Source organism: Carassius auratus, chromosome 29 (assembly GCF_003368295.1).
Source record: "Carassius auratus strain Wakin chromosome 29, ASM336829v1, whole genome shotgun sequence".
NCBI classification, from domain to species: Eukaryota; Metazoa; Chordata; class Actinopteri; order Cypriniformes; family Cyprinidae; genus Carassius; species Carassius auratus.
Genome location: NC_039271.1, coordinates 11,348,191 through 11,371,013, shown reverse-complemented (window position 1 = coordinate 11,371,013; position 22,823 = coordinate 11,348,191). Strand labels below are relative to the sequence as shown.

At 36.8% G+C, this 22,823-nt stretch overlaps 1 protein-coding gene across 2 annotated transcripts in view; it reads left to right on the top strand.

The window, feature by feature from the left end:
- LOC113048070 (TBC1 domain family member 22A-like) overlaps positions 1-22,823 on the top strand; it is a 153,199-nt gene that overhangs the window by 24,025 nt on the left and 106,351 nt on the right. Inside the window, exons 5-8 of one of the 2 annotated variants that reach the window (XM_026209572.1) lie at positions 2,326-2,396; positions 8,773-8,901; positions 10,777-10,842; positions 13,463-13,577. In XM_026209572.1, the coding sequence (XP_026065357.1) occupies positions 2,326-2,396; positions 8,773-8,901; positions 10,777-10,842; positions 13,463-13,577 (381 nt within the window). Of the gene's footprint in view, positions 1-2,325; positions 2,397-8,772; positions 8,902-10,393; positions 10,457-10,776; positions 10,843-13,462; positions 13,578-22,823 lie in introns of both variants that reach the window. The other variant, XM_026209573.1, reaches the window with a different exon arrangement.

Below are 22,823 nucleotides of genomic sequence, written 5' to 3'. Positions count from 1 at the left end.
CATAATTTAGTTTTCTGTGACTTAAATTACAATGACTAGATTTCCACAAGCAGAACTGTATTTTTGCCTTTTTTTTTTCTTTTTTTTTCTGTGAAATAATCTGTAATTATTATTTTTGGGTGGACATATTCTGTTGACATAAATTCTAGACAATTTTCCTGTATTTTGAGTATTATTTCCTGGGAAACTATTTGCAGAAACACCTCCATTATTATATTAATTGTTAATATGAATAGTCACACTTTATTTTAATTTATCCTTGTTAAAGTGTAATTCCACAAATCATAATTATGTATTCGTATTAATAATCATATGTGCATAATTTACTGTTATTACTTTGGTATGCAGTAACGTAACAAGTATACATAAAAAAAAAAAAAAAAAACGGTTAAATGCCACCTCAGGTTAATTTAATACATACTGAATATGTGTTGAGCTATGTTATAATCATAATATATCATAATCATGTTTTCTGAAAGACTCCCTTTTGCAGATTAGATAAAATAAAAGTTTTTGAGCTCCCTGTAATGTAATAAAAAAAATATATAATAATAATTTACTCAAAATGTATTTTAGAGCTGAGTGGAAATACAATTGATAGCGCTACCCTTTGAAGCTTCTCTGCGAATATATTGCCATCAATAATAATAAATGATGTGTGAGAATAAGGAGACCATGTTTGTGTGAGAACACTCATATTTGTCACTCATATTTGCATGGCAGTCATGAAAACAGTATTCGTTATTTATTCGCTTCAGTCTTCATTTTGCCCTGACAAAGAAACTTCACAAGAAACATCAAGCTTTTATATCAGAAAGGTTTGTTTTCAGGAAAATAAAAACACTTTACCCAGCTCTTGTATTCATGGCACCTTTCATCTATTTAATGCATTTTTAAACCAACCTCTGTTTTCAAATTTAGATTTATCTTTGATGACACATAAAATGTATGCACATTCTACTGCAGCCTGTTGTCAAGACCCTGAGAAATGACTAATCCACATTCAACACATCATGATTGCTGCCATCAACCCTTGAAATATGAAATATGAAATTAAATGAAATGAGAAATATTTGGTTTTAAAGTGCTTGTTCTCTCTTGGCTCTGCAGGGACTCTTTTGTCCAATTTAAGTCCAATTTGCCTCATTGAGATTTATTCACTTTAGCAATCTTATGTTCACAACTACACACTCATCCAGTGCTTATTGAAAGCATGGCGTGCCCATAGATTTTAAATGTGATCATGTTTTTGCAAGCTTACCACATTATTTAAATATGCCAGATTAGTGCATCTCAAATGATTATGTTGCAAACAGTTTATCAGCGATGCCTTGATGTCACCATATTTGTAGTGTATTTGTTATTCTGAACATATCAACGGATATGTGAGCCTGGACCACAAAACCAATCTTAAGTGTCAATTTTTCGAAATTGAGATTTATACATCACCTTAAAGCTGAACAAATAAGCTTTTCATTGATGAATGGTGAATAGGACAATATCTGGCTTAGAAAAAAAGAGAAAATCACCTTTAAAGTTGTCTTAATTAAGTTCTTAGCAATGCATATTACCAATCAAAAGTGAAGTTTTGATGCATTTCTGGTAGGAAATTTGCCAAATAACTTCATGGAACATGATCTTTGCTTAATATCCTGATATTTGGTAAATAAGAAAAATCTATAATTTTGACCCAAATGTTTTTTTTTGGGCTATTACTACAAATATACCCCAGCGACTTAAGAGTGGTTTTGTGGTCGAGGGTCACATATTTGAATGTAGAATGCACAATAGATTAGCCATATTTTTAAACATATTTATACATCTTTCTTGATCAGAAAAGGAAGGTAAAAACATGCTAGTACAAAACTGAACTGAATACAGAATAGCTGTGTTTATTTCCAAGATGATAACTGGTTGGTATTCGCTGAAATAAGCATGTGCACAGCTGGGCCTCCTACAGGAAAAATGAGCAGAACAACTTGACCAGAAGTCATTTGTATAAGCGTTCTTGCATAAATTGCCATTTAATTCAGTGGAACAGTTTACGTAAGAATGTTTAAAAGAGCACCAGGAATAGTGTTTCAAGACCTGTTTGCATTTTTTCAAATTAGCATTACATTAAAAAGGACAACCTTTTTTTTTAAAAAAAATTGTAAATAATTAAAAGTTCACATTATTCATTGTCATTTTGAAATCACTGACAAGAGTCCTGCAAAATCTTGATCAGGTGGATTATTAATAATTTAGTTAATTCATGATGAAAAAACTCATACTACTACTTTGAGAAGTGACGTTTTGTCTAATAAAACTCTTCTGTTTCCTCAGAGGAGCTTCGGAAGTTGAGCTGGTCGGGAATTCCGCGGCAGGTGCGCCCAATCACATGGAAGCTGCTCTCAGTAAGTGGAACAATCTCAGTGCACGGTGCGGCTTCAAATGGTCCAGCTCATTAGAGAACTACAGCGTACATCCATTACAAGATGAATCAAAGAATACATAATGCATTCTACATAAATACACATTTATAAGTAATAGGCTTCCTACTAATGACTTCTAGGATGACTTCTGCCTCCAAGCTCAGAGGTCCAGTCGAATGAAAACATATAATTCTGTATCTGTTATACGAACCCTTAAACTACCTTGAATCTTATGCCCTTGCTAATTTTGAATCGTATAAGATGCTCTTTGGAGCATTCCTGAATCATGCTGTTTTGTCCATGCCAGCTGAAGTTCCTGCTGTCATTAAAAGTCTTTCTTTCTTTAACTTTGTACTCTATAAAGTGAAATTGAAAGTGACGTGACATTCAGCCAAGTATGGTGACCCATACTCAGAATTCGTGCTCGGCATTTAACCCAGTGGGCAGCCATTTATGCTGCGGCGCCGGGGAGCAGTTGGGTGTTCAGTGCCTTGCTCAAGGGCACCTAAGTCGTGGTATTGAAGGTGGAGAGAGAGCTGTTCATGCCTTCCCCCCACCCATAATTCCTGCCGGCCCGAGACTCGAACTCACAACCCTTCGATTGGGAGTCCGACTCTCTAACCATTAGGCCACGACTTCCCCAAAACCAGGGTTCAGAATAGAAGATGTTTTTGGAGAAAAAAAAAAAATATTAATAAAGGTAAATTAAAACAGTAAGTGCAAACAAGTATGATGCATTGTATTACATAGTTGTGTTCTGCCACATTTTCGGATCCAGTCACACATGATACGGGCCTTGCATAGCTAGAAGTGTTTCTGTTCACATACTTGCATAGAATATTTTGAGTCTAAAACTGTTGTTGATGTAGTGTCAGTTTTCTTGCATAAGACGAGCCGTGTATATAACCCTCACTCCACTGCCCTACCTCTCACGCTGACTGGTGCTGGTTCGAATCCTTCATGGAACAGTTAAATTGGTGCCATGACCCGGATGGGTGTTTGGCTTTAAGGGGTTGAGCTTGAGCCAGCTGGTAAGAACTGTGCAGGTAAACCTCCCTCCCCTTGTCTCAAGAGGTGCATAATTCTGCATATTAAGAAAGGAGAAAGCATTTTAAGATTTAAGGAAAAATTACACTTCAACTTTAATTATGGATAAAAGATATCAGGCACGTAACTGGCATGAAGTTTTCCCCAGGACAGGACTGGCATAATGGGGGTGGGTTTGTGTGGTCGTACCCACTGATACATAGACAGGGGGCAGTGTACCCTCATACCACACTGATAAATGAAGTATCAGTCTGAAACATGGCGGAATGGGGGAAGATATTTGATATTCTGACACCCTTCTAGGCTAGTGTGTGTGGTCACACACACACACACACACACAGAGAAACATCCTATTCACCCATGTGACCTTCATTTGACTACGGCTACCTCGTCTGTCATTTTGACTCGAACCCTGGACTGCAGCCCCACTCAATCAAACCCCATCGATCCATGTTATTGAGCTCCTGCACAGGTGTGCTCATTGTGAGTTCTCCGGTGTGTGTGTGTATTTGTGTTTGAGTGAGTGAGTGGAGAGTGAGTGTGAACAGTTGGAAAGCATCCTTTAACAAAATTAATGACCGGTGGAGGGTGACATCACCATTTGAACAGGCACTTTAATGTGTGATCAATTCTGAGCATCCTGCTGACTTCTTACAAACTGCCACCAAACCGCACTCAAATAATTTCTCTTTTGTCAGGTAACCACTAGAAAATAACATTTTTATTAGTAGTTTTTGCTAAGGTAATCATTTTTATTACTATTACTTATACACAGGAAAACCTTTGTACAAATATTACATTAAAACATATATGTATATATCCAGCATTATTTCTGTTTGTCACCTGACAAATGTTTAAACAGGCAATAAATAAATAAATTTCATTTTCTGTGACGACTGCGTCATCAGGTATGACTGAAAGCCAGTGAAACCTGTTGAAGAAAACATCTTTCTGATCTCTAGACATGATGCTAACACTTTAGCAATGTTTGGCGTGTAGGTACCATTGCCTAGACAAAATGGCACGGTGCCTTCTCTTTGGCCGATTTCGTTACAGCTGCCCAAATGTGTAAGAATTATACCCACAATCACCTTCTGCTTTGTTTATATGTGGGTGTGACAGCAATAACTGCTGAAAAATTGGCTAGTTTAAAAGTGCAGTTATGAGTGTTCCAAAATAACATTTTGTTGGTGTAAGATAAAAAAGAAAAAAGAAAAAAAAAGATTAACCCGTGTCCATATTCTCCATGGTAATTTATTTTTCAGGGGTGTAAGACCCATCTCTTTCTCACCCACCCACACTCAGTTGAAATAGCACATGGTGGGCTTTAATAAATAAAAGTATGAAGCTGTGCAGATGATTAAATGGTGGTTTCAGCCACACTAATACAAGGTGTTTGAGTAATGGCGTCTCGTCATGTGCGGGTGGGAGTGTGTTGATGCAGATCCAGCACCTGGACACAGACCTTACACGTGTGTTTATCCAAACCCAGCTGCTGGGAAACATTTATTACTGGCCTGTTGTTCCTGGACCTCTGCACCTGCTGTGAACAATGCCCCATTCTCTCTCTCTCTCTCTCTCTCTCTCTCTCTCTCTCTCTCTCTCTTTTTCTCTGTTGATAAAATGAGAACAACAACTTCATTTCATGTTTATTTCACCTCATGCAGTGTTAATACATGAGTGCCAGATCAATGGTGTCAGCTTTTGTGAATGTTATTAATAACAGCAGTTCTTTTTGTAGATTATCTGTGTTGAAAGGATCTTTAAGCCTGGAAGTAACCAGTCTTGGTAGAGGTCTGCAGAGACATTATATTGATGGCAGAACCCATAGTAAACAAGACTTTGCCTGGCTCACCGCCATCTTGTTGCAATGGGCTAGTTGCATATCTCCGCCATCTTGGATTTCCGGTCTTGCGAGTGTGTGCGTAGATATTTCCGGTTGTGCTTAAAGTCAGTGCAGAGAACCGGAGAAGTCCAAATATTACCTTCTATATGTTTACAGGATTTATAATATCACTTCATATGCAAATAAGATATACACTGCTATTATCACTATACTATGAATGTTAACTGAGCCAGTGGATTTGAAACTTGTGTATGTTTGGGTCTGGTGAATGAATTAAATACACTAATGTTGACTACTGTTCACGAGATGAAAGTTGAACTCATATGGTGTGTATTCACAGCTATATAATGTATTTTATCTTACCAAATATGTAAATGTACAAATTACTTATTTCTCGAAAATGTTTGCATTATTATTATTATTATTTTAATATATTAAATATTTACCTCGTGAGACGTGGTCTGCGATTTATCTTCAGAAGTATCCATTTCTCAATTGTACACATACATCAGTCTGTTTCATTGTTATTTTCACAACATATTTTATTATTTTACACAGTAAAAAATACACGACTAATTTTAATATCCGTTTAATCTGATAATTAATGCAAAACATAACAATATACATGGCTGATCATAGACAGATAATGATTTATGCTGCAGATCTTACACAACACAAATAAACAGATAAAAACACACATGAATGCAAACAGCGATCTTTTAATTATGGCAAACCTACCATAATTATATTACGTTTAATTGTACAGTTAGTTATAAATTATGTTATCAAATAAAGTTAATTATCAGAAATCTCTGTGCGTCGTTTGACAGTCAGAAACATTTATCTTACATAACAGAACAAAACCAGCTCTTCGAAAATGAAAAGTATTGCATATTTGAGTGGTTTGTGTTTGAAAGAAGAAATCCCTGTGTACTGATTAACATGACCTGACGCTGATCCGCATAATCAACAGAAAAATAAAGCAATCTCCGCGTTGTATCTTGATGAATTTCCACACAGAGGTACGCAAAATATAGGGAGGATGTTTCCCCATGTTTTTGATATACCACTATCGGCTGTTAAATTTGAAAATCATTAATTATATACATCTAGCCAAGTTTCGTATGTAAGTTTCCCTTACAGTCAATGCGAGCGTCGCAAGACCGGAAATAAGTACGCACACACTCGCGTCGCTGAAGCTCACCGGCGCCATCTTGTGCACCTAGCCCATAGGAGAACAGTGAATGTTGGGCAATATGCTTATATAATCGTAAATATTTATGCCAAATATCCTACTGCCAGCAGGTGGCACTATGATTATAACTGAATATTGGCGTGTAGATGTCTTCAAGCCAGGACTCTTACCAATCATGTGAAGTTTGGGGCAGATCGGACAATGCATGTTTAAGGTAGTTTAAAACAAGACATTTCCTGTTGCCAGCAGGCGGTGCTATAATTATAATTGAATACTGTTTTTTTAAATGTGTTCAGGCCAGGACTGTTATAAAACGTGTGAAGTTTGGGGCAGATCAGACATTGCTTTCCTGAGTTACAACAACTTCCTGTTTCATAGTATTAATAGCATCATTTTGCACATACTAAGTGCTGCTAGAATGTTTGAAAATATTTCCAGCATGATAAGCGCACAATGGCATATTTTACTGTCTTGCAAATAATGCATAACAGTGTAAAACATGTCACTTCCTGTTGCCAGTAGGTGTCACTATAATTATAACCAAAAATGAGCATTTAGATATATTCAGGCCAGGACTGTGATCAAACTTGTGAAGTTTGAGGCAGATTGGACATTGTATGCACCAGTTACAGTAATGTTCTTTTTCACTACATTAATAGCATGCTTTATCACTTAGCTAAGTGTTGCTAGCATGTTTTAGCATGCTTCTAGAATGTTGGCAGACTATTTACACTTGTTGACATTTTTTTATATGTTGCTTGGAGTCCGTAACAGTGTTAAACATGACACTTCCCGTTGCCAGCAGGTGGCGCTATGACTATAACTGAATAAGGCATGTTGATGTGTTCAGGACAGTACTCTTGTCAAATGTGTAAAGTTTGGGGCAGATCAGACATTGCTTGCCTGAGTTACAATAACTTCCTTTTTCAGTGCATTAGTAACATGCATTAGCAGTTAGCTAAGTTTTGCTAGCATGTTTCAGTATGTTTTTAGCATTTTGCCAGCCATTTTTAACACTTGTTGACACTTTTTAATATGTTCCTAGGAGTCCATAGCAGTATTAGCCAGGAGGCGCTATGACTATAATTTTGCGCATGGATGTTTGTTTAGGACAGAACATCTATTAAATGTGTGAAGTTTGGGGCAGATCGAACATTGAGTTACAGCAACTTCCTGTTTCATGGCGAAACATCAAACTTTGTCAGGTCACCATGAAACTTTGTCAAGATCTTCACAATTTAACGTCACAAAGGTCTTATGATGACCCTCACCAAATTTGAAGATGATCCGATTAAAACTGTAGGAGGAGTTTGTCAAAGTACAAAATCATACAGGAAATTCAAAATAACATACTCCCTGTTGAGTTTTGGATTTTTTACCTGTAGACTTTTTTGTAGGTAATGGTGTGTTACATGTGTGTACCGATTTTTGTCCTTGTATGTAAAACATACCTCGAGGCGCACTACGTTGAAATTCTGCAGGTGGCGCCGTTGAGCCATTTTGCCACACCCACTTCTGAAACCTATGTCAGATGTAAATTTCCGCCAGTTCTGACGCGTATGCAAAGTTTCGTGAGTTTTGGATCATGTTTAGTCCCTAAAAAATGAGATTCACTTTGGAGAAGAAGAAGCAGAAGAATAATAAGAAGAAACAGAGCAATTCCAAGAGGGTCCTCACGCCGTGGTGCACAAAACGTGCCTATAGTTGAAAAACTCCCTTGTCAGGTTTAATAATAATAGCAGGTTTAATTTCTAACTCTATGGTGTGCCTTTTCTTTTAATAATCTGATTTTTTTTTTATAATGTGTTAGTCTGTTAGACTTAATTACATGTAGAAAAGCTAATGGAGCATAAAGAAGAGCTCTTCTTGGCACACATACATCTTGTGACAAAACTTGTCTGAGTGTGAAAGTAAAAAAAAAATAGCCAAATGGGGGAGCGTCTTGTGCGATAAATGGATTTCTGTGCTTGTAGATTTTCATGCAATCAATTACTTTATCAAGAGACTTTCTTTTCTGGGCCTGAACATCTGCTGCATTCTCATTCTTTTGCTATGGCACGTAATAAGAGGAAATGTAGCTTTAAATATCAGCTTTTGGCTTCAAACTCTGGGAAACCTTAAAACTTTTCAGAATTCTGGTTTCAGCGGTCTCCAAGTTAACAGCTGTTGTTCTAGTGCAGGCAAACCCAGATCTATATCAGATTGATTTAGAGGCATCTCGTCTGGCTTGGTGTAAACATTAGCTTTTGTATTTACCCGTCTCTTTACAGGGGTACCTGCCAGCCAATGCAGAGCGGAGAGAAAGCACATTGCAGAGGAAGCGGCAGGAATACTTTGGCTTTATTGAGCAGTACTATGACTCCCGTAATGATGAACACCATCAGGACACATACAGACAGGTAACGGGCTACATTTATGCTTCCATGCCTCTTTCCATGATTAGAAACAAACGTGTGTTCTGTTACTCTGTGATATTAGCATTAGCTCTGTAAATTCCCATTTTTTTGGATTGTAGTACTAGTAAGGTATGTTAGGTAAGATGTTGTCTAATCTAAAATGAACTTCTAAGCAAAAGTAGCTAGTTTAACCACAGTAAATGTTTATCACCCCCTTAAAATATAACCTTCCCGCAAAACTGTTCTCGAGTGTGTCCAAAAATAATAATAATGCAGCATCATAATTTTGGCATAATCTGTTTAATTGTTTTTTGTTTTTCACTGAAGTTGCAATATTTTTAATTTTAACACTTTGTTTTTCAAGGGATTCAGGTGATATTTTGCACCTGATATGTGGGAGAGGCCTCTTACAGTACTACAGAATATATACTGCTAACTGAACTTTATGCAGGATGACAGCAGTAATTAGCTGAATCAAATACTCTGGAGATTACTCTGAGCTTCCTCTGATTTCCTTTTAACTTCCTGACTTACCATACAGCTAGCACAGCCAGTCCTAATTCTGCTGTTTAATCAAAGAATGTTCATGTTCAAAGCCAGCAGTTCAGTTTTGCTAGGGGTTTCCTTTGAAATGGTCTGGTTTTTGGTTGTGTTTACTTCTTATTGAGGCTTTGGAAGCAGCAGTATGTTAGCTTTGCCAAGCTGTTAGGAGCTCGTAGCGTTTAGAAATGCCACCAACACACAGTATAGTGTCTGATATTTTAATTCAGAAGAGGAAAGGATGAGAAAGAAATGTTTAAATCTCCAGTGTATTGGCAGGAGGATGTAAAGATCAGGCTGTTGCTGTCACTCTGATCGGATAAATGTCTACCTGATTTAAGACTGACGTGATCACTGGAGATGTGAGATTCACATTTGTTTCACCTCTTGCAGGCTTTAACTCTGAGTCTCATGAAGCCTGTTGAGGACATTGCTTATTTCACTCCAAAATAATTAGGAATAAATAACAAATCAATACTTATACTTAAAAGAAAAAGACAAAAAAAGTTATTTTGCTTTTTACACTTATTTGCCATAGAAACGTAATGATATTTAAGTATACGATTATTGTTTTTACTTTTAAATGTAATTAATATTGTTACATTTTATTTCGTAATAAATGTAATTGAATTGTTAGGGTAAAATTATTAAATGTATGATTGATTTCTTACACTAGTAAAGCAAGGATAATCTAGGAAGAGACTAATTATTGGAAGAGTTAGAAAGTGCTTAATTTTAATGAAAATAGCATGATATTTAATATGATATGCAGTCATATATAAATATATATATATATATATAGCAGAGTGAATAATCTTCATGCATTTAAACGTTCTCCTGTTCGCTAAAATGGATATGTGTCTTTGTGTGTGTTTGTTGTCTCTCAGTTCCATAACTCTCTTTATGTTACATGCACATTACTGTATACGTGTTTGTGTGTTTTCTGAACCATCAGATTCACATAGATATTCCCCGGATGAGTCCGGAAAGTTTAGTTCTGCAGCCCAAGGTAACCGAGGTAAGGACAGATGGACAGCACAGTCACGTCACATGCTTCTGTCCAGAAAACCACTCAAAAGCATGTCACTCAATCATCATCCATCCATCTGTCAAACTGTCTGTCTGGTCAGCCAGCTCAGTCGTGAGCCCAAAATGTTTTTTTTGGAAAGTGTGTGTTAAGGTAAACAGGAAGTAGAATACCAGAACAGGAGGCACAGTTAGTGAGTTTCTTCTCTGGCTCAGCCTCAAATGGCCAGACTCGTTTCTCTCCGAGCTTTCTCGCTAGTCCGTTCTGTCCTAACCTGCTTGTGCTCCTCTTTTTGTGTCTCTTCCCTGCAGATTCACATTGACATACCGAGAACTAATCCTCTTATACCTCTCTTTCAACAAACTTCTGTGCAAGAGGTGAGACGTTTGCATCCCCATTTTACTCAGCTCGACTCGTACATCCTCACAAACTCACACCCAGCCACAAGAAATTACCTTAAAAACAGTTCACCTCATGCCTTAATCCTTATATCATTTCAAACACATAAGATGTCCTCTGTGTAACACAAGAGGAGAAATTCTGACTGTTGTGGCCAATCATTTACAATCATAGAAATATGAAACTTCATCATAGAAATATCATAACATTGATCTAAACATTACATTGGTGTGTGTGGGAGAATACACCAAAATCTAAAGCGTTAGTATTCACTGTCTTAAGCATATACATATATAATATATAAATATATATAATATATAAATATAAATTCATTGGAATAGTTTATTTAAATAATATGATATATTTAAATAAACTATTCCAATGAATTTATATTTTCACACACACACACACGTTTTTTTTTTTTTTTCATGTCGATGGACAAATTCTAATTATGCAACAATATATTTTTTAATATTATATTTACATTCAGTATTTTTCGTACAGCCTTAAATGTATGCAAATAAATAAATAAATACAAATAATATTAAACTAAACTAAGCTAAGCTTAGCTAAATAAAATAAAATAAAATAAATAGTCCATTTACAAGACTTCAGAATTTCACATTGAGAACATTTATATCATGTTAGCATGCAAAAAAAAGGAAAAAAAAGAAAATTTTATATATATATATATATATATATATATATATATATATATATATATATATATATATATATATATATATATATATATATATATATATCGTTTTGTAATGTTGTCTGTCATTGGGGCATGCACTAACAAAAAAAATAAAAAATACTCTGTTGCAAACTTTAATGAATTGCCTTACTGTCTTTTCACCTGCTGCCTTTCAAAAAACTAGATATTGCATTTAAAAGAAGTATAAAAAAATGTGCAGTATCAAGAAAAAAACATGGTCGAGGCCTCTGTGGATGTCTCCTAAGCAAATAAATGCATAATGTTTTTGCTTCAGGCGCTTCAGAACACTCCTGCTCGCTCATTGATTTCTGCTGCCTGGTTTAGTGTTTAATTTCCACAATGTAATGGGCTTCTGGAGGAGAGCGAGATCTTGCCATGACTATCTTGAGGAGAAGAGAGGAGATGGGAGGGTACGAGGGAGAAAAGAGGCAGATGTCAGCTATGTGGAGAAACTCACATTACCAGTCTAAAGTCTTTGATAAATGGAGCTTTGATTATAGAAAAAGAACGCAGATGGAAAGCTGCACCATTTGATCGACAGGACCCAGAATAAACGAGCCTGAGCTGCCTTGTACACGTTTATTGTTTAGGGCTCAACATGAGAGATGAATTTATTTGGGGATGACAGATACATTACGCCCTTAAAAGAGTGCGGAAGATGTCAGCTGCATGCATCAGAGAGAAGAGAAAGAGTCTTCCATTTCCCCTCTAGATTCAAGTCTAACTTCATGCTGCTTTACATAGAGCTGACAGCAAGGTGAGACGAAAAACAAAAAATATTACCATCACTTTGAATTAAATTGTTGCCTCCAAAGAAAGGAACCCAAAAGTCCCATAAAGTGCTTGGTTTTTATTGTATTTTATTTTTTATTTGGCAACGAAGAAGATAAAACTATTTAAACTGAAACAAAGTACAAAATTACACAGACATTAAGACTTTTTTGGAGAAAAAGTAATGTTATTAAAGTGTTTTTTCTGTAGCAAAATATTAAAACATTTATTTTATTTGTTTTAAGTTGTTCATGCAAGGCATCTAACCAAACAATTATTTACCATTTAATAAAAAAGATTTGTTGTCTGCAAGTTCTTAAATGCTGAAATAGATCATGGAATACTAATATAATGTTGAAAAATCCTTCATTATTATTTGGTTGCTGCCATCTTTCACATCACCATACCCATTCCAGCGTCACAGCACTGCAATTTGTTTCCATTTAGAATTCATCGTTTCCGCTTGTAAATATAATTTTGCTTGGTTATTCTTTTGCTCGGAACTCATTTCCATCTCCACTTGAAGTCCACATTTGAAAGGCTAAGCAAAGACTTCACATTAAAACAGAAATATTATTTAGGCTTAAGCTGATCCTTAGGTGTAAACTAAACTACTCCAAGTTTACCTCAAAAATTCCCTCAGAAATGATGGACTGAAAACTGATACTGACACATCCAACCCCAGCACTAAGGCACGCCTAACGCTAATCTTAAAATCTGATTGGTCAATAGCATTGTTGTACCAAAACCCACAATTATATAAATCCAGCAATACATCCTGCTTGGCAAATCACAAAAAAGAGAGCTCCATCTAATAATAAATATGCAGTTATGTCTAATAATAAATATGTAATTTCTCACCTTGTCTGTGTTATTGAATGTTGTGATGTTAATGATTTAAAAGCCTAATTGATTTTCTTAATTGATTGTTGGCTGGGGGTGGCTGATCCCACTGTGTCTCTAATTAAAACCGTTTGAGTTACCTTGTATGCTCAAATTCTGCTACTAACAGTTTTCTTGTTTTATCGCATTATACATCAATATCTGCTACTTACAAATGCCGAATATATATTCTGATATCTTGTTCTTTTGCTGCTTTTTACTAGATCTTTGAGCGGATTCTGTTCATCTGGGCGATACGGCATCCAGCCAGTGGTTACGTTCAAGGCATCAATGACCTTGTCACGCCCTTCTTCGTTGTTTATGTTTTTGAGTATATTGGTAAGTCAATAAACCTTTTATAATATGAGATATTTAGTTATGTACAGGGCCCTGGCAAACTCTTAAAACAGCACAGCTGTGTAAACTCACTAGTGTTTCTCTTATTGACTTTTGCTGTTAAGCCAGCGTGGGTGTATTACCAACTGAGATATGCCCAGTGGCATGAATTTTAATGTTGTTTCTCAGTCATAATTTCATAATATTTTTCATAACCTGCCCCTTTAAGCTCTTCCAAGGATCTTTGCTTTCTTTGTCAGTTTCAATCATTATGATTGTTCCCAAAGTCCACAGTTTTCTTGACCTTTACACCTTTAAGTGCTTGATTTCCAGTAGACTAAATGGGTTGTCCAGACTAATGATTTTGAAGGGCCCAGAGGGGCTCTTCCAGTGGACTTATGAGACAGTAATAACCTAAAACACACAATGATCTCGGGCGGCTCAATTCATGCACTCGGTGGATGGAGGATGTGTGCTTTCCCCAGGCTCTGCAGTTGTTGGCATCTTTGGGGATACATCTTTTTTCTTGGGTCATTTGACCTTGTCTAATCCTGAGGAATCAAAGTCCCACTTTGTTTTCACAAGTTTCATCCAGTTTGTCCTTCAGGTCAGAAACATACTCTACACAAGTACAAAAATGCTTTGCGTGACAGTAGTTGACCTGAAAAAGAACTGTTGCATCGCATCACTGCTCATTAGCATACATTTCAGCTCAACTTTGTTGCATTGCCAACAATGGCAGTTGCTCATGTCGCCGCAAATTACATACTACCCTTAGAATGAGTGAGCTCCTTCCTGAATTACGTTGAAACTTTTGTTAATGATGTGATGTGTAGATTTGAGAATGTAAATCTGAAGCTTGAGCATTGAAGAGTTATTCCAGATCCATGCCATCCAAATCTGATATTTTTTTCCCTCCAAAACTTTTACACATTTAAAGTGCAAAGAGTACTTTTATATGTTATCATGAAGTAATCATTGACGTATTGATTGATATAAAATAAAATAATCATAAATGTAATCCGTATTAATGGTGTGGTTTAATTCAAGTCTTCTGAAAAGACAGTTTATTTGATGAAATTATTTAATTTGGGCTATGTTTACACGACAACGATGTAGTCAAAAACAGAAACGTGTTTCCCTTGTGTTTTTAAAAAGTTATATATATATAAACAATAGGGGTGTAACGGTACGCAAGAATCACGGTTCGGTACGTACCTCGGTTATAAAGACACGGTTCGGTTCATTTTCGGTACAGTAAGGCAGTGGTTCCCAAACCTGTCCTGGCGTACCCCCAACACTGCACGTTTTCTTTGTCTCCCTTAATAAACACATCTGATTCAACTGATCAGCTCATTATCATAATGAGCTGATGAGTTGAATCAGATGTGTTTAATTAGGGAGACAAAGAAAATGCTAAGAAAAAAATGCAAACATTAAACTGCAAGTTGTTTATTACTATAAACTTTTTTTAACAATTTGTTTACAATTTTTGTTTACAATTTTGTTTTTTAAATACTTTTTAATAATATATATATATATATATATATATATATATATATATATATATATATATATATATATATATAATTAAAAAGGAATAAGAAATAAAATACTGCTGCAAAGTTCTCCACTAAATAAAATACTCTGTCTCAAACCAATATCATATAATAAAATATAATGAAAAATATAAATAAATAACTATGATTACAGTGCAGCATTACCAATACCTGCTTGTAGGCCTGCTCATATAAAAAAAAAAAAAAAAATGTATATAACTTTTCCAAAGTGTAAAGTGCAGCATGAACAGTTTCCGTTTTTAGACCTGCTCAGATTTCGTTATTGTGTTGGAACGATCCGAACTAAGAGCAAAGGTCTGTTTAAATGCCGACAGGAGCTGCGTTTGAATTACGGTCATTTTTTTCCTAGTTGTAGTTATGTTCACACTCGCGTGATGCCTTTTGAAAACCTTAGGCGGGTGACACACTGGCATATTGCACCTGTCGAACATAATCTTTTTTGCCGTCGATACTGTTGATGGTGTCCTTTATCAGTAGGCTTTATATTTATGCTCAACTTGAAGTACAGATGTTGTTGTTGTGAAGACAAGTCTGTCTGCGGTCTCCCTCTATGTCACCTACAGAAGCAGCAGCGCGTCAGGCATGATTCTGGTGTGTATAGACTTTCAAACATCAAAATGTCATGAATTAATATGTATTTGTGTACAAAATGACATTTAAACATATTCTCCTATTATATCTTGCCTGGAAACGCTTCCAACACGCTTGCGTGTCGCGTGGAAAATAGGTGTCGGTTCTATTTCTAGCATGCACGCGTTTTCCGCGCGGCTTGAGCTGCGCCTGAGACGCGCGTCTCATGCAGGCAGTTTACAAGCTCTAACCTGTTAACATGGGAGCCGAATTAAAAATGGACACGCCACGCAGCTGAGACGCTGACGCCAAAGATTCGCGTTTACACACACAGGCCAGTAGTTGGCACTGTCATCTTGTTAGTAAAGAGTACCTGTAGGGAATTGATGATTATATGTATACAACTTAGAAAATATATAGATGATAGATGAAAATAGATGATGCATCTACACTGTTGGTTGTAATAATGTAAGTGAATCCACACTTCGCTGTAGAAGTGTTATCAAACTCCTTAGCAGCAACACAGTACCATGCACTCCACCACTGTTCTGTATGTTTGTTCGCACTTGCCTTTAAAATCTACACATACTGTATGTCATATGTACGCGTATGACGTCACCATTTTCAAAGATTTCCATTTTGGATGTATACACCTATATACGATACGATAACGGTGGCGTTTTCAAAAACTTGCATTTCCAAACCCATTTTCACATAAAATGATTGTTTCTCTTTGGAAGACTTAGATTAAATCAATCGATTGTTCGGGACTAGGCCCTTCAACAGCGTCCTGCCATCGGACATCCTGCAGTGATGCTGCTTGGTTTCAGTGTACCATTTATTTCCTTTCTTGTTTTCTCCCAACAGTTTTGTGCTGTTTTCATGTTGAAATGAGATGCTTAACTGTCCCTTCTCTTTATTTCTGTTTTGTATGCCTCTGTGTTTGTATACACTGTGTATATTTGTCATAAGAAGGCTCCTGCACTTCTATGATAAAGTTGTTTGGGAGAACTTTCTCTCTGCAGTGTGTATGGAGGTTTGAAGTTAGGCGGAAAATTTACCTTTGCCAACTTTCTCAGCAATTTATTTCCCACAACTCCACCCAGCGTAATAAGGCATGGTGCCATATGTGATAGATACTCATTCAAAGTGTGCTATGTGGGCCAAGTGCTGACTGCTGAGGGCAAGCAGTTGCAAAACATCATGGCCTCACTCAAGAGACCCATATCCATCAACGCCTGTGTAAAATCACTACTTGTCTACAGTGTATGGGAAGGTACTTTAAATTATGAGTAGCCTGGATAGATACCGTTTTAAAGTAGTTCAACTATAGTCAGTATAAATGAATTAGGGATCAACTACTGATGAATAGTTCGTACAGAAATGAAAAGTCTGCCATTTATTAACTCACCCTCATGTTATTCCACACCCTTGTAATGTTTGTTATACTGTGGAACCCAAAAGAGAGTATTTTAAATGTTTTAAAAATTTTAAATGTTTTAAAAAAGATTAAAAATGTATTTAATTGATTCATAAAGTACCTTTGTTAGAAACACGATAATTCTAGTCCTTTATATATATATATATATATATATATATATATATATATATATATATATATATATATATATATATATATATTGTGCAGAGGAAATTTTCCATGATTGTAAAGGTTATTTTATTTTAAATCCTTAATTTTTAAGAGTGTACGGACACTTTTATGGCTTCATAGTGCTGTTGTGTAAATGGGGATTAGAAGTTATTTTTCCACAATCAGAATTTTTATTATTTATTTATTTATTAAAGTAGAACAAGTCTTTTGAAATGACATAAGGATGAGTTCATGATGAAAGCATTTTCATTTTTCGATGAATGATGAAGTTCACAGCTACTTTTAATTAGTTCCTCCCTAACTCTGCTTGTCTAAAATACTCTGGATCGGAGAATAAGCCTCTATTTAGTCAGTGCAGCCCAGAATGAAATGTACCCGTAAATTCCTTTTTAGCAGAATCATGTTATTTCTTTAAGCCACAGATCATTCTTGATTCCTGCTTTAAAAAATGTATGACAGGGCTAAATTAGGTACCAGTTAGTGCTTTGGCTGTGTGTTCATTGCTGTTAGAGCATTGCATTATTAATCATTTTCATTACGCCTGTAAATAAATGCAAGAGGAGCCAGAGAAAAATCTTAATTGGGCTTTTCTGCCTTTGTTCTGAGCGCCGTCAAAATATATTTGAATACAGCTTGCTCCCAACAAATGAAATTGCTAATCTGCTGTGTAAGTTCTCGTACTTTGAGGGCCAAGGTCTGATGGAAGACAAAGTAAATGGAAGTTTAATTCAATCCTATTGATTTGTGCTAGCAGCAAGACTGCAGGGTACTCTCCTCATGGTAGTCAAACTATTGTACAGTAAGCAACACGCTTGAAAGTTTTTAGCAATTTTGGATTTCTTGAGTTATTTTACAGAGACATCAGTATTGCATCTGACCCACATTCTTCTGGCCAAAAATAAATAATTAAATAAAATAAAGTAAAGAATGGTAACTTGGACTAGAAGAGATTGTCTGACTCAGTGCAAAGCAGGAAAATGCAGTTGGTTTTAGGAGTGTTAGGGATGGAGTATCAGGAATAGTTTACCCCAAAAGATTATTCAAATGAAAATTTGGCTGAACATTGTTATTTAATAAATCACCCAAGGGTGTATAATGAGGAAACAAACAAATAAACAAACAAACAACAAATCTTAGACCTCAGACTCCTGAAGTTTACGATGTTAACATTGAAAAAGATCCTCGCCCAGATTTGCTCCCCGAGGACTGGTTCTTCTCGCTGGATCTGCAAGATGCTTACTTTCACAAACAGATAGCCCCCCCCCATCATATACTATTTTTTGAGATTCACGTTCGAGGGCGTGGCTTACTAATATACAGTCCTTCCCTTCGGGCTGTCTCTTGCTCCTCGCACTTTTACGAAGTGCATGAACATGGCGCTTTTCCCTCTGAGACAGATGGGAATCCGAGTTCTGTATTATCTCAACTACTGGCTCATTCTGGCCCAGTCGTGAACCAACCTAGCCCATCACAAATCCGTGCTCCTCAGCAACTTGGAGTGCCTAGGACTCAGGGTCAATTTTGCCAAGAGCTCACTGTAAAATAATTTATTAAACATTACAATTGCCCAAATCTGGACTGTTACAGATTTTCTCTCACATAAACAACTATCAAGATAAAGTGCTCTGTGACTGGAAAGAGGAAGACTCAGTTAACTTAAAATTAGTTGCTGTATTTAACAAAACAAATGCCATATTCCACTATGTTTATAAATGTTTTTCCCCCCAACCTTATTAAAGATTAATTATTTAAGATGAATATTTTACATATTTACATTTATTTTTTTAAAACAGACAGGTGCTGGTCATATATTTAGAGTATCATCAAAAAGTTGATTTATCACTTCCATTCAAAAAGTGAAACTTCTATATTATATTCATTCATTACACACATACTGATATATTTTAAATGTTTATATCTTTAAATTTTGATGTTTATAACTGACAACTAAGGAAAATCACAAATTCAGTATCTCAGAAAATTTGAATATTGTGAAAAGGTTCAATATTGAAGACACCTGGTGCCACACTCTAATCAGCTAATTAACTCAAAACACCTGCAAGCCTTTGAATGGTCTCTCAGTCTAGTTCTGTAGGCTACACAATCATGGGGGAAGACTGCTGACTCGACAGTTGTCCAAAATATGACCATTGGCACCTTGCACAAGGAGGGCAAGACACAAAAGGTCATTTCGAAAGAGGCTGGCTGTTCACAGAGCTCTGTGTCCAATTACATTAATAGAGAGGCGAAGGGAAGGAAAAGATGTGGTAGGAAAAAAGTTTACAAGCAATAGGGATAACCGCACTCTGGAGAGGATTGTGAAACAAAACCCATTCAAAAATGTGGGGGAGATTCACAAAGAGTGGACTGCAGCTGGAGTCAGTGCTTCAAGAACCACTACGCACAGACGTATGCAAGTCATGGGTTTCAGCTGTCGCATTCCTTGTGTCAAGCCACTCTTGAGCAACAGACAGCATCAGAAGCATCTCGCTTCAAAAAGGAATGGACTGCTCCTGAGTGGTCCAAAGTTATGTTCTTTGATGAAAGTAAATTTTGTGAATCAGTGTACCAGAGGAAGAGAGGAGAGGCACACAATCCACGTTGCTTGAGGTCCAGTGTAAAGTTTCCACAGTCAGTGATGGTTTGCGGTGCCTTGTCATCTGCTGGTGTTGGTCCACTGTGTTTTCTGAGGTTCAAGGTCAATGCAGCCGTATACCAGGAAGTTTTAGAGCACTTCATGCTTGCTGCTGCTTTCCAACTTTATGGAGATGCAGATTTCATTTTCCAACAGAACTTGGCACCTGCACACAGTGCCAAAGCTTCCAGTACCTGGTTTAAGGACCACGGTATCCCTGTTCTTAATTGGCCAGCAAACTCATCTGACCTTAACCCCATAGAAAATCTATGGGGTATTGTGAAGAGGCAGATGCAATATGCCAGACCTAAGAATGCAGAAGAGCTGAAGGCCACTATCAGAGCAACCTGATTAATTCAGGAACTGATTAATTCAGAAATGAGGCAAGTGACTGTCCTTGGGGAAGTCGTGGCCTAATGGTTAGAGGGTCAGACTCCCAATCGAACGGTTGTGGGTTCTAGTCTCGGGCCGGACGGAATTGTGGGTGGGGTTAGTGCATGAACAGCTCTCTCTCCACCTTCAATACCACGACTTAGGTGCCCTTGAGCAAGGCATCGAACCCCCAACTGCTCCCCGGGCGCCGCAGCATAAATGGCTGCCCACTGCTCCGGGTGTGTGCTCACAGTGTGTGTGTGTGTGTGTGTGTGTTCACTGCTCTGTGTGTGTGCATTTCGGATGGGTTAAATGCAGAGCACAAATTCTGAGTATGGGTCACCATACTTGGCTGAATGTCACTTCACTTTCACTTTCATTATGAATGGACCACTGAATCATTGATTCATAATTAATTTAAGATAAACTTTAAAAATATTTTCTTCTACTCAAATAAAATATAAATAAATAAATACTTACTTAGCATGTTGTAACCCATAAGCATTCAGATTATTCAGACATCATACAATCGTCTAACTTTAACTTTGATTATTTTTTTTTTACCAGTAACTGATAGCTTTACAAAGCAAATATCAACGCATTTTAATTGGTAAAAACAATATTTTGGTCAGATTTTTTAGGTGAACTGCTCCTTTAAGTATATGACACCTGCAATAATAGTTCAACCAATAGATAACCATCAAAACGGTTTTACATACTAAACAGAAGAAGTTAGCAGTTTGTTTTGTCTGTTCAGAGGCAAATAGTTCTTTCTCAGAAACGTTATTTGCACAAGCCAAAGTTGAAACCTGACTTGGTTTTTAGGTTTAAAGTCATCTTAATTTGCCTTGGCTTATAGTCCTCTGTATGAATAAAAGCTTCAAAACCATCAGACCCTTCCAATATCTCCATTCATTACTCTTTTAATCGTTTGGCTTTATTTGCATAGCTTGTTAAGATGGGCATGTCTATTCTATCAGTATTTTAAATCTTCAGTGCCGTTCTTCATGAAATTCTCCATCTAATCAGGCAGCCACTTTGTCTTGAAAGGTTTTGTTCTTTGGCCATTCTGTTCTTCTCTCTTCTTTCCATTCTGATCTGTTTTCCCATTAAATTGCTATTTAGTTTTATAATTGTAAGTAATGAGTGTGTGATTAAATGCTACGTGCAATAGTGTGTCACACTATTGATTCAGGAGGAAGATAGTGTAATTTGCATTGTCTTCATTTATAGATTCTCCCAAAGTAATGCTCTGAAGGGTAGATGTGGATTAGCGGCGCTTCTGTTAAAGATCCATTGGATTGGGTGAACTATTAGTGTGGGCAACACCATCAGTGCCGGCTGAAGGTGTAAAGAATGAAGAGATAAGATCTGAGTTATTAGCTAAAGATGGACACCAGCTGGTTCTGAGTTTTACTTTAAGCTGGAAGATGATCTTCATTGCACCAAAGATGGAGCAACCTAGAAACCCTAGGACTGTGACATCATGTAAACCCTTGGGAAACTGCGTTTCCATGGTGGTTGTCTACTGCCACCGGTGGTGGTGCATGTGACGTCACACACTCTATGTGCACACTAGTTTTGTATACAAGTGTTATAAAAGTAATAGTTGCAAATTGTTTTATTTAGACTATAAGTCTATGGTAATTTACAAATGACCTCAAATGCCATGCACATAATTTCCTTTAGGTTGGCAGGGCTTGAGCCCAGGAAAGTTGTGACGAGTGGGGTTGGGCCGAGAGCCGTGGGAACGAGGTGAGGCCGGTGGAGTGATTGGAGATGAGCGACACCTGCTCGTCCCACGGAGGAGATGGAATGATATAAAACTGGAGCAACGAAAGTGAAGGACGAGAGAGGACCAGGCCTGAGTTTTTAGTTGTGTTTGGTTTTTATTTGTGCGCGTCAGTTGTTCGTAAGGGGCTGACGCGCTGTTTTGTGTTTATTTTGATCATTAAAATCTTATTTGATTGTCCCGTCTCCTTCTTCCCGATGATTATGAAGGTTTAATTCGTTACAACAGTTTATGCATTCAGCAAACTGATTTTGTGTTGGGCAATGGACCTTGTTGGGAAACCAAAAAATACATTGATGATCTGGAGCCATGTCCATTCATGTCACCCATTTGTGTTTGTACAAGTGCCTGGTTGGTCAGGTTTCTCCAAACTGGCCAAATACAAATGAGACAGCGATGAAAGACGTTAATAAGAAATGTGGCATCGATTCCTATTTCAAAGAGGGTGTGTACAGATGTAGCAAATCAGATGAAAAGGGGAAATATGAATACCGTATTTTCCGGACTATAAGTCACACTTTTTTTCATAGTTTGGCTGGTCCTGCGACTTATTTTCAGGTGCGACTTATTTATCAAAATTAATTTGACATGATCCGAGATAAATGAACCAAGAGAAATGAACGAATATAAAACATTACCGCTCTATGCTGCTCGGTTCTCCTGTAGCCTCTCGCGGCTGCAGACGGTA